This window comes from Uranotaenia lowii, chromosome 3 (assembly GCF_029784155.1).
Source record: "Uranotaenia lowii strain MFRU-FL chromosome 3, ASM2978415v1, whole genome shotgun sequence".
Classification (NCBI taxonomy): Eukaryota; Metazoa; Arthropoda; class Insecta; order Diptera; family Culicidae; genus Uranotaenia; species Uranotaenia lowii.
The window spans coordinates 311,132,439-311,145,257 of record NC_073693.1 but is presented as its reverse complement, the minus strand read 5'-3'; the positions used below and the strand labels follow the sequence as shown (position 1 = coordinate 311,145,257).

General features: G+C 38.8%; 1 protein-coding gene across 8 annotated transcripts in view; it reads left to right on the top strand.

The window, feature by feature from the left end:
• LOC129750781 (SNF-related serine/threonine-protein kinase-like) overlaps positions 1-8,945 on the top strand; it is a 140,333-nt gene extending 131,388 nt beyond the window's left edge. For 7 of the 8 annotated variants that reach the window (XM_055745831.1, XM_055745830.1, XM_055745825.1 and 4 more), the window contains exon 11: positions 5,381-8,945. In XM_055745831.1, coding sequence (XP_055601806.1) covers positions 5,381-5,827 — 447 coding nt within the window. In that variant the 3' untranslated portion in view covers positions 5,828-8,945. The remainder of the gene's footprint in view (positions 1-5,380) is intronic. The other variant, XR_008738487.1, reaches the window with a different exon arrangement.
• The last annotated feature ends 3,874 nt before the right edge of the window (positions 8,946-12,819 follow it).

Here is a 12,819-nt window from a genome sequence, read left to right as displayed (position 1 = left end):
GTGAGACGGAATACTATGTAAATAAATAAATAAATGATGAGTGGGTTCCTTGGCAATTAACACAGTGCGGTTCATTGTGAACTTTTGAGTCACCGCAGTCGATGCAGATGGGAGCGTTTTTGAATCGAAGCTTCGAGTGGCCATATGTGCCGCAATTAAAGCACAAGAGCGAGCGGGGATAATATGGTAGGGTCGCAATACGGATAAAACCGAAGTAGATGTGAGGAGGAGGAATGGTCCCCTTCACGGTAAGTAACATTGAGTTGGTCGGTACAGTTTTGTCGTCTGATTTTCTTTGAAAGCGATAAATTTTAGTCACGCCCTGATCTGCAAGGAAACGTTGCAGATCATCGTTGCTAAGTCCAACAACGTCGTCACATGACACCACGCACTGGCTGAGGTTAATGGTCGGATGGTGTTGATGATGATCGGAGTGCCGTCAAACAGTCGATCCAGTTTGAACAGCTTGTTGACTTGAAAGGTGTTCTTAACTTTGAGGAGATAACTCTCCCCTCGGTCAGTAGAACTCCCTCCGTCAATTTTACCGACGTATTTTTCGACAGATGTCGAAACGATGAAGGGGTTTTTAGGTAGTTTTTGGTTGCCGGATGGTTTCATTCGAAGGAATTGGATATCACCATACTTTCCAAGGGGATCCATTCATGAGGGAACCGTTCTCAAGTTTCGATTTCCTGGCGGGTTAAGTGCGCCGCCCCACACCGGAGGAGTTTCCCTCATCCCAAAGGAAGGAAATATTGGTTGCGGTGTTTCGCTGGAGTTCAACACTGACACTAGAAAAACTCAGGCGAAAAGGATGTCCGTGCTAGAGGAAAACACGAGAACGCGAAAGAAAAAACTGTAATCAGAGCAAATAGAATAAACGTCCGATCGGTAGCGCGGTCGAAAGCGAACTATCAAATCAAACAATCGTTGTGGAATCATCGCATTTTGTGGTGTGGTGTAGCCCATGATGGCTCTAGATATGGTGGTCTCTCTTTGGCAAAAAGTAGACGAGGGTTGGAGGCGGAGGAGGAGCCGAAATTTGACAGCTGGCTGTTCGGCTGGCTGCTGGCTGGCTGGGATGCCAGGTGCTCTGATTTTTTGTAAAACACGAAGTTTTGCCAATCATCAAGATATTGCTTAGACAAAGATTTCGCCTTGATTTTTGCAAATATAATTCATAGCATCGAAACAAAATCTTCCGGCTGAGCTCCGGGCTGGTAAGCAAAGCTGGAAGAAGTTGAACCTATAAACGACGGTGCCAGCTTTGTCGGTAGCGGTTAGTAACATTAATTTTGCATTACTTATGATAAATTTATGCTTATTCAACACTTTTTTCTTTCAAGAGCTATCTAGAAGCAGCAGAAAGTCATCGAATCGGATGGTAACATAGCGAGGCGTTACATTCCATCGTCCGAGAAGCGGCTGGCCCTCCTGCAGGAACATCCGATCTTCATCGAGATGAAAAAGCTGCTTCAGGAGGACCCCCGTCTGTTGCCATCGCTGCTCCAGAAGATCCAATCGAGTAATCCGGATCTGATGGGTAGCATTTCGAATCATAAAATCGTTTATCATTTACATGAAAATGATCAATAGCAGAATTTAGAGCATTCCTTTAGCAGAACCGATTTACGTTTATTTTCATCCAACACTTTTCGATTAAAGGGAAACAAAATAGCTCTTTGGATAAGGTAAAAAGAATATAAGGAGCAAACAACATCCGGTTTAGGGTTTTAGTTGTTTGTTCCACCCTTTAAGATCCTTTCTATCATAACGGTCAAAAAAAGTTTTTCTTTTTCGGAACATACGGATAGACCGAACTGTATTGTAATTTTATTGAAAAAAAGTGTTTAGAATACAAATTAATTCATTGAATATACTCATATCATTGCTTTTTTCCGAAAACTCAATTTAAATATAATAAAATAAACTAAACCCCAGTACGGTTTTAAATCTTTTTAACTTTCCTTTGCGATTAGCTTCTGCACATATACACACTTTTTTCCCATCTGATTTTTTATCACTAACACCTGGCATCCCTTGACCCCTTTTTTCGTAAACACTACAGCCGGCTGTCAAAACTTTTTTCAATATGGCGGAATGGCGATTTGGCATCTGAGATCACCATATCTAGAGCCATCATGCACTGAACCAAATCGGGCTATAAAATGTATAGGCTCATTTCAATAATTGTTATAATTTCATTGCCTGATAAATACTAATGAAAAATTTTATAAAAAACATTACGAAATCCAATACTTTCTACAAGTTCGTCGATATCCGACAGTATCCAGTAAAACATACTAGAAAATCCAATGAATCGTAAATACTTGTAGCACTTTTTGAAACGTATAGGAAAATACAGTAGCTTTGTTCGTTATTTAGTTTTCGGTACTTGTTTAGACTTGGAAAGTAAGCCTAGCTGCTGGTAAACTTAAATGCCCAAAAATAAAACGGCTGATGTGTTTTTGAGCCCATTAGTTTGTACATCTGGTTGGTGCGGAATCAAAAAATCATTTGGCAGCGAAGAATCGAACAACAAGGGGTAAAAAAATAAACTCCATTATTTTTTTGGTCAAGTAAGTAAACACAAATTCAAAATTAAATAAAATTAACTTTTTTAATGTTTTTCAGCTTTCATCTGATTTAAACGGAAGCATCGTTAATTGAAATTTGCTCGTCTGGTCAGAGTAACTTGCGGGTGCAAGATTTTGATCAGGCGAATATGCTCAAAAGGTTCACCATACAACAACAGAAAGGAGAATAATTAAGCTACAACTTCAGAATGTACGTAGTACGTGATACTTCATTCAACTCCCGACGAGATTTGGTTCTTCGGATGATATCCTTTCTGTAGAAGAGTGGAGTAACCCGGACCAGAAGAACTTCCAGACCTATACCTTCGCGATTATGGAAAGTCTTAGATAGGTAAGTTTTGAAACATACATACATCTTCAACGAGTAATGATTTTATAATTAATGTTGATTTCAGATGATCACATAAAAACGGAGTACGAGTTGGCGAGGGGAATCACTACAGAATCCTCATCAATAGAACGGCTGAGAACAATAACCGAATCCGGAAAATGCTCCAATCTACATGGTACAATTGATTTCAACGGAAAATTTTCCTTGAATTTCAAAGGCCAGAGATGGATGTATTTTTTAAGACGGGATAAATCCAGTAACAATAAATTTTTAATAATTAATCTCAATAATGTATTTTATTTACGCTCTAGTGAAAAAAAAACTTCAAATTTAATAACAAATTGAACTGGGACATATTTTATTGAATCTTTACACTATTCATTTTACTTCTTTTCATAATGAATTATATTATGTTGGCGCACTTTAAAATTCATTGAAATTTCCTATAAAATTAATCAACCCTATTTCGACCGTATATTAGTAAAAAGTATTGGATTTTCTTTTAGTGCAAAAACACTAAAATTCCCAATAAACCTTATAGCCCGATTTCGTTCAGTGTGGTGTAGCCTACACTGAACCTCGAAAATACCCAAACTTGAGAACTTTCCCCGCCAACCCGAATGAAACTCCCTCCCTACAGGTTTGGCTATTGGTGGCATAGCACAAAGTTAAGCTCTTAAAGGAGAACTCATCCCCCAAAATCTGATACCACAATAAAATGGAAATCAAAATTAAAAAAAAATATCGCCAGGTACAGGAATCACACCCATACCTGCAATGGCTTTGCGATTACCATCTCAGGATGCTAACCGCTCGACCACCGGAGAGTTGTTGTGAGAGGCAGCTACATCATCGTATAAGTGAGACTTTCTGCGAATGAAGCGGGAATAAAAGTTATCCCCCAAAAAAAACAGTTCTTCGCTTTGAACTTTCCCCCCAAACCTAAATCTGCCAGGATGGAGGTAACAGAATCAGATGCGCTTACAACAAAAAACCCCCAAAAAAACAGTTCTTCGCTTGAAGGACAAGTTTGGCTTATTGGCAAGCTGTGATTTTTTCACAAACTTAAGTTGTCAATCTTGAACTTAGGTTTGGTTGGTGGCAGTTCTCAAGTTTGGGTATTTTCGATTTTCAGTGTATGGCCTGCTTTAAGCGGGCCATAGACTACACAAATGGCGTGTGCAAATTCGATGATTCCACGACGATTGTTTGATCTCAGCTCACCCACACACGATACAAACAAATTCGGCGTGAACTCAAACGATTGCTGGCAAAAACAGCAACAACAACAAAAAACACCTCCACCCCGACTGGGGCAGAGTAAATGGCCTGAATTTTGTACAAACAGCACCATACACCATACCACAAAGGGTGGTTTGTACAAAATATTTCGATCCCGATCGATTTGACTCATTTGACTCTTGCTGTGGCTGTTTCCGCCTGCCATCATTTGTGTTCGCGCGAAATTTGTTTGTATCGTGTGTGGGCGAGCATAAATCCAACAATCGTCGTGGAATCATCGAATTTGCACATGCCATTTGTGTAGTCTATGGCCCGCTTAAGAAAGATTTGCTCAATTGAAAACCCATGAACTGAGAGCAATTACGTGCGATTAGAAGTCTGTCAGATCCTTCTGGCACCGAAGCTGCTAGCCCGGAAGTCGTCATTGGCCGAAGAAAATCGATCTTGGTTTGTCTGCAGGTTGCAAGAGCAACAACGAAAATCCGGAAGTGTACTGTGTAAACGGATCTCTTGGAACTGCTTCGAAAATTTTCCGGAGAAACGAGGAGGTACCTGGCTGGCAGGTGGCAGTGCTGGGGGTTTGTCCAATGGGAGTGTTTCACCGAGTGGCGATCCAGGAAAGTCGATAATATCGTTTGTTCCTGTTCCGGAAAATCTTCCGGACCGAATTCGCTTTGCTGAGGCCAACAAATCATCGGTGACGAACCATGTAGTAAGTCGATTCTAAAATTCGCACAGTGTGCCGCAAATATGTATGTATAAATTATAATCCGAGGAGCATAAATAAAATATGTGGTGTTATTAAACTTTGAATTGTTTTCTTACAGAGATTTAAATCGTACTTGCAGAATCTTATGAAACTTATTTAATTGTTGCTTGGGTGTAAAAAGTAAATTAATTTTGTAAAAAAAATTGAGAGGTAATAAATTTTATAGAATTTTGTCAAAAAGGAACTCTTTATTCAAAATTGTTTGTACTTATTCCTGTAAATCAAAACTTGTTCGACAAAATCGTTCCCTGTGTCTGGACAAATCTCATTGTGTAGCAAAAATTAAAACCCTTTCTCCACGTGACGAAAACGTTGTAATAATGTCGACTTACTGTTTATTGGTTTGATAAAAATAACCGGCATGTCTCAAATCTCCAAGCAACTCCATGAAGTTTTCAATGTGTAAGTCCATTTTATTAAACACACTCCCTAATCTTTCAGGTACACAAAAAGATCTACGTGCCCCTGTCCGGTCTCTTTCAGCGGGGCCGTCTTTACAAAGCCCAGTCATGCGGGTCGATCGTCCGGGACAAGGTGAACGTCAACCCGAACGGAGTCACCGGTTGTGGTGGCCGGGGATCACATCCCTCCAACGCACGCCACTCGACGATATTCAACGAGAAGAACCGGTTCATCAAAAACTGCCTGACCGGGTCCCGGCTGCTGGGGAGCGACGGAGACATCAACCACAACAACGGAGGCAACAGTTTCATGACCGGAGCCGGGTCGGAATTGTCCAATGGAAACAGTGTCGGTGGCAGTGCTGGGGGTTTGTCCAATGGGAGTATTTCACCGGCGGAATTGGTGACCTCCAGCAGTCCCACGCCGTGTAGTCTTGCGGTTGCCAATGCTGGAACCACAGCTTCGCTTCCGATAAAGACGGCGTAGTACAGAGGGTCTTTGGCTTCGGCAGGGGAAACTATCGATGGGAAAGTGGACGCTGGCTGTTGAATGAACCCTTACCACTTCTACTATTCTTACTACAACAACTATATGCTATTACAAATACTATGTACTAGTTTTAAAAATTCTGCTGTCGACACTACAGATTTGGTTTTAACAAAAACTGGAAACCAAAATGGATGGGTTCTTGCTAGGTTAGGACAACACCTTGAATGTTTCCTATATTGAATATGTAGGGAGGTGTGTAACTGTGTAGATCACCCTCACCACCCACAAATGCTCTCGTTAGAAAAAAAAACTTATAGAAGACTCAGCTATTGAAAACAATCCACTACTTAGCACCGGTAGAAAGGAAACAATACTACTAGCTGCAGAATAGCGAATCAGACAGTAGCTACGCGTTTTTTAGACTATAGTACACGGATACCAAAGAGATCTCGAAAGTATTGTTGTTACCCAAGCGCGCGAAATTAGCGAAACGGCGGGACATGACTCGAGTTTTACTTCAGCACTTTAAACTATCAACGGCTCAGCTCAGCTCCGTCCGCCGGATTTTCTAGAATGGTATGATTGATGAAATCGAACACAACTGAGCACCAACCCCACCAAACTCTTTTGAAAAAGCACGAAATTTGAAGCAAGTGGACGAGTAAATAGCTGAAGAGCTCATTTCATTGATTGACAAAATATTTTTTTTTTATCTGGAAGGCTAAGAGCAAGATTCAAGGAATCGCTATCTTCACTTACGTGCAATAATTTACAGATGAGCTTAGGTTTTCTGTGTTGAGTAAATGATTGTAAAAAGCGCAAACGAGATATCGCTAGATTTTTTTTTCCTTATTCATTATGTGTGTTTGTTGAATTTTTATGTTTCTAAATGTTGAAATTATTTTAAAAAATTGAAATTTTTCGTCCTTAGAACTATTAACTTTATAGATAGAATAGCGCCCGGACAGCAACATAAAACACTCATCGTGACAGTTTTAGTTGTACAAAATGACAAATTCAAAAAATGACCCCTATTAGAAAATAATTTTATTTGGTTCCTGTGTGTGTTGCACTAGAACGTAATAAATCACCATCCAAACGTGCAAGTGCAGCGTACATTTAAATAAAAATGACAACTCACAAATATAATCTAAAAGAAGAAAAATGATGTACAACGTCAAAAACATTTCCGTTTAAAAAAACTATTGGAATTGTTAGAATTTCCCCTTCATATATGAACAAAATTGGAAGTGAAAATAGCTACCGAAAGACACACATAAAAAAAACATTGAAAATCTCAGAACTAATCAGCAACAGTAACAAGCAAACAGTAACAAATACAAAACGATAAAGAAGAAAGTTAATTCGTATGTGCTGTGCACAGCTTTATTCACAAAGTAGAGTATGACAACTATCGTACGCGCTAACCATTCTATTAGGGCCCCATTCAAAGACAACATACGATTGAGTTGCAAATGCTGTGTTTGTTTGCAAACGAATTGAGATTACAACAACTTATTGGCTCTTGCATGAGAGATGATTTTGAATTGAACGGCTTATTGCTTCCGTTGATTTTGCGGAATTCGTCCAACATTTAAGTTAAGTAACTCATTCTTGTCGTTATTTTTTGTTTTTTCAATGAACAGAAATTTTGGTTTAAGAAAATGAAAGAGTTCTCGAGCATTCGACATGAGAGTTTAAATTAAATTTGAATTTATCAGATAGTTTGCTAAACATGCTTATACCTAATCATTTCATTTGAAAATCGTCAAATTTTTGAACGGAAGCAATAAATCAATTTGAATCATTTTCCTAAATTTTTCAAGAAACATAAGTCAGAACCTGAAAACGCTTTCTATTTCACAAAGTTTTTCGAAGTAAAAAAAAACCATCAAAGCACCTTATTAGACAACTGCAACTACAAGGTATGTTTGAAGTCAGGAGGTAGTTTAAAAAAACACAAACACAGTGCACACAATTAAGTCGGAATGGAGCGCAAAATAAGTGTGACCAATACTACAGCAAACGGTAAATCTGTGTATATTAAAAGAAAACCAGAAAACAATTTGTGTAAAACCAAGAGATATACAAAATGGACATTGAAGGGAGAAGAAATTTAAAAACAAAACTGTAGCAAGCTGGACTTGTGAAGGATTATAAAAGTATATATTTAAACGCAGAAACCGAGAAAGATTTAACAAGCATTAACCAATCATATTAGTTCAATGTTCAACTTTATATTTCGCGCATTTTACTTTTTAAGATGAATTTACACGAACGTCGATATGAGAAAACACATTTGCAAACGTGGATCTAAACTAACTATTTGTAGGAAAGAAAACTAAGAAACAAACCAAGCTAGTGAAATTGTACTACCGATGAAATGATGGCTAAAGATAAGAAAATACCCTCTACGGCTACATGGAAACAAACAAACAAAAACATACAAAAATCAAAACTATGAAATCTCTCATACTGATTCCGAATACTTACTAACCAGTATATGCTACCTAAGGATCCGCTAAATAATAGAAAACCACCCGAAGACAAACCCTTATCCTAAAAAAAACAAAAGTACCGATTATCAAATTTCTGCCCACACCAAATGATGAAAACATAAAACTACTTAATATCTGCTTATCTGCTGTCTATCGACTTTAAACAACTCGAACACAACATTGTCCCACTATAACAGTCAAACCACACGGAATGAAATAATAGTAAAAATTTGTCACATTGAAAAGATAAAAAAGTAAAAGCAGCACAATATTCCTACAATCGTGTGCAAAACATACAAACATAGCTCACATAGTGGTGCATTGATAGAAAGCCAACCGAACATTCACACCCTCTCTCCTCCACAACTCAAAACCAACACTAGAGAAAGCAAACACACATACACACCAGACGAACAGAAAACAAACCGAAAAGAAAACAAAATAGATCAAACAAACATATAAGCGCAAGCTACATGGCGAGATCGATGTTTTAATTGGGTAGTGATCATACAACATAGGTTATCAACACAATAGATAAAATAAATAAGAACAAACAACTTGATGCAACAGAAGAAAAATAATACAAAAAAAAAACACAACAACAAAACAATGCAAATCTGTCAAACTTAAAAAAAACTGTGAGTTGGACGATTTTTTTAATTGTATACATTGTGAAATTCCTTTCTAGGTTTGGCTCAAGATTTCTTTTACAGGAATCATGCTTTCTCAGCGCAATGTCTTTACATCATGGCGTGAAATCGTTCAGGCTATCAAGGCTTCGATATTCTGACACAAGACACCTATTGATGGAATTAGGAAGACGAGCGTCCAAATGGGTAAGTAACTCAAAACCTAAAACAACACAACACTTCAATCCGAAATTCGGAAGCTTTTGGGAACATAGAACAGGCACGTATAGGGTTGTCCTGCGCAAGCCTTAAGCTCCTGGCACAGGTTGGCATTTGGGAGAACTAGGCCCAAAGCTACACAAATCGGGAAGGCATTGATACCCAGAAGGTAGACAACCTCGTTCTCAACCACTGCACTCAAGACAGGTTTCAATATGCTACAGAACTTGCAGTAATCCACGAGGACACAACTTAACACGTGGTGTTTCATTACCCAACAAACATTTTTGTAGCTATGCACAGGAACAACTAGGGCTTCAGTTTGTCTGGCCAGGTAGGGATGGAGCTATTCTCACCAAACGTCGGTCTGATTCTAAAGTGGAGATTGTTCGTGCCAGAGAGGATTTGCGGAAACTAGAACCACCAAAGTCGAAACGGTCTCTTGAAACCTCCAACTTGGATATTTCGCTACAGTCGTCACCCGTCCTCGAGCCTCCTAATAAGCGTCGTTAAAGATTAATATTGTCATAGTAAACAGCTTTTTTTCTATCACAATGGCTCCAAACGATAACATTAATAAAAACTTTGTTTTTTTTTCAGGGATTTTCATCCTATTGGATGATGAAAATCCCTGAAAAAAAAAACTTTATGTATGAATGTGTAGAAGATTTTTTAGTAAATAAATATAATTTAACATACAGTCACGGTTTAAAATTACTACAATGGAATATTCGCGGGATGAACAATCCTGAAAAGTTTGATACCCTCAAACATTGAGAATCGCTGTTCGAGTAACATTGACATAATTGTGGTGAGCGAAACATGGGTTAAATCTGGAGATTCACAAATGTTCACTCTAAACGGATTCGATGGAATATTTTCCTGCCGTGAAATATCGCATGGGGGACTAGCCGTATATGCACGTAGTGACCTGAACGTTGATACTGAGGAAATAGAAGAAGATGATGGATTTCACTACATACGACTTCGTCTTCGCTTGGGTAACGGGCCACTATCTCTACATGCTGTTTACCGTCCTCCTGCATTCCGCTTTGCCAACTTTGTCGAGAAGCTTGAAAGCAAGTTGTCCCGTAATAGTAAGCACCCTAACTCAATCCTCCTGGGTGATACAAACGTGCCAGTTAACCTGTCGAGCAACATAGTCGGCGAGTATCTCAGGATTTTGGAATCACGCAACTTGTTTGTTGTCAACAACGAGGTCACGCGGCCAGCCAGTGGGAATATACTCTACCATGTTGTATGTTCACAGAGCATCATCGCTTCAACAACACGCAGAGAAAACTTGGATTTTGATACAAAACAAAACTGACTTTGATTCAAAACATTCAGTTTTTTTAATCAAACTCCTGTTTTCTTTGAATCAATGAATTATCGTTCTGATTCAAATGAATAATTTTTGAAAGAAAGAATTAATTTTTTGAACTGAATAGTTTTGGACTTTGATTTCAAACAAATTCTTTGATTCAAAAGAAATTTGTTCAATTGCACATTTCGTTTAAAACAAAGTAAATTTTCTTTCAATCAAATAACATTGTTTTCAACAGAAAGGAATAATTTCTTTAAATTAAAATTTTAAACTAAGAAGAAATTTTGGAAGAACCGAATTTCGAATAAAGTTGTCCGGTTGTGTTGAAAATCAAAACTAGTGAATCAGAGATAGCTATTTAGGAGGATTCAAGATGAAGAATGGTAAGTGTCTGTTAATCCATTAATCAAAAAGTGAATGTTTAAGATTTTAAATAAACTCTTGCATTGTTACAGGACCACGGCTGATTCCGCCCCAAATCCAGCGGTCTGATTATCTTCGGTCCGATCTTCAGCGACAATCACCAGTTGGATGACCTCTAAAGCTAGCAACTAGAGCTGCTTCCGGAATTCTATTAAGCGGCCCAAAAAGAATGCCCTCAGGCCAAAATTAGGACCGGATGATTCAATTATAGTGAACCAGTGTTAGTGTTAATTTTGTGAATAAAAATTAATTTAAAATGTAAATTCTTTCTTTTTATTATTCAAAATTCCTTATAGGAATTTCAGACAACAGAAAATATTTCTTCCAATTGGAATAAAAGGGAAATGGTTCAATGAACCAGTCCTTTTAAATCTAAGTCTAAATAACATTGTAGCAAACGGGAACAACTTTGCATCAAATGGAACTGTTTTTTGTTTCAAAGCATTAATATTATAATTCAAAGATTTTTCAAAAGAAAAATTCTTTGGAACAAACGAAATTGCATTTGAATCAAAGGAATTTTTATTTATCCCAAAATCAAAGGAAAAAATCCTTTGTTTTTGCGGCATTTTCCTTTGAAATAAAAAAGCTTTTCGCTGCGTGAATGAATGAGACTATCTGCACGGATATAAGCGACCACAACATGATTGTTACCACACTGTCGAGCAGTACCAACAAAGATGTCCAATTCTTAAGTAAGAGCATCGTCAACCACCACCAACTAAACGCAAAATTCGCAGAAGCGCTGCAGAACATTCCGTCGACAACATGCGCTAACGAAAAGATCAAACTCATAGCCGACAAATATAACGAGATCCGCAATCGTGCCACAAAAACAATAACAATAAGAGCAAAGGTGAAGAGGAACTGCCCGTGGATGACATTCGACGTCTGGAAACTAATGTCAACGAAAGACAAGATTTGGAAGCATTGCAAGCGTCACCCTGCGGATGAACACTCTAAGCATCTTCTAAAAGACATCTCCGGAAGACTGGCAAAGCTAAAAAGTCATTGTAAACGGTCATACTTTCTTCGACTTCTGCAAACAGCATCGCCAAAGCAATCCTGGAAATTCTTGAACGAAGCCCTCGGCCGCAAGTCCAAATCGCATGATAATATTACGCTTAAGATTGGAAACGAAGTTCAGGTGGACCCAGCACAAGTTTCAAACAGCATCAACGACTACTTCTGCAATATTGGTCCCCAATTGGCTGCTAACACCGCAAGCAATCGAGACATTCAACAGTACAATTCACTTCGCTCGCAACCATCGCCTTCCTTGTTTTTGAGACCGGCAACCGTTTCAGAGGTACTGTTAGAAATCAGCAACTTAGATTCCAACAAATCTCCTGGTGTGACAATATTACCGTGGACACACTAAAAACCAGTGATTGAATTTTGCTGAGCATGAGTTGATCAACCATCTCTCGCTCAACGCTTTACTCGGAAGCAAAGGTTGCTTTGAGGCAGCGAAAACGACAAAACCGATGATGTATACGCTCTCAACATGGCCGCCTTCATGAAGCAATATACATTCGAGGCAGCGAATCCAAAAAACCAAACGAATGGCTCTCACTCATCTCCTGTCACAACTTTGAGGGAACCGAATTCAAAAGGCAGAGCAAACCCGAGTCTCCTCGTTTGTGCCTGGATCGAATGCGTGAGGTTTTTCTGCTATTGCTATTATTGCACAGCAACCGCACGCAGGCAGCTAGTTTTTTCATTTCTTTTTCTTCCCCCCTCTTTCACCATACGTTGCGGGCCGTGCAACGCAATAAGTTCGGTTGTTTTTGTTGTTGCCTCAACCTTTGCGGTCGGCTCGAGTTATTCAAATTCAACAACGTAAATGAGTATGTGTGCCTCGTCTTCTTCATGCATCATGTAGCAACCGAA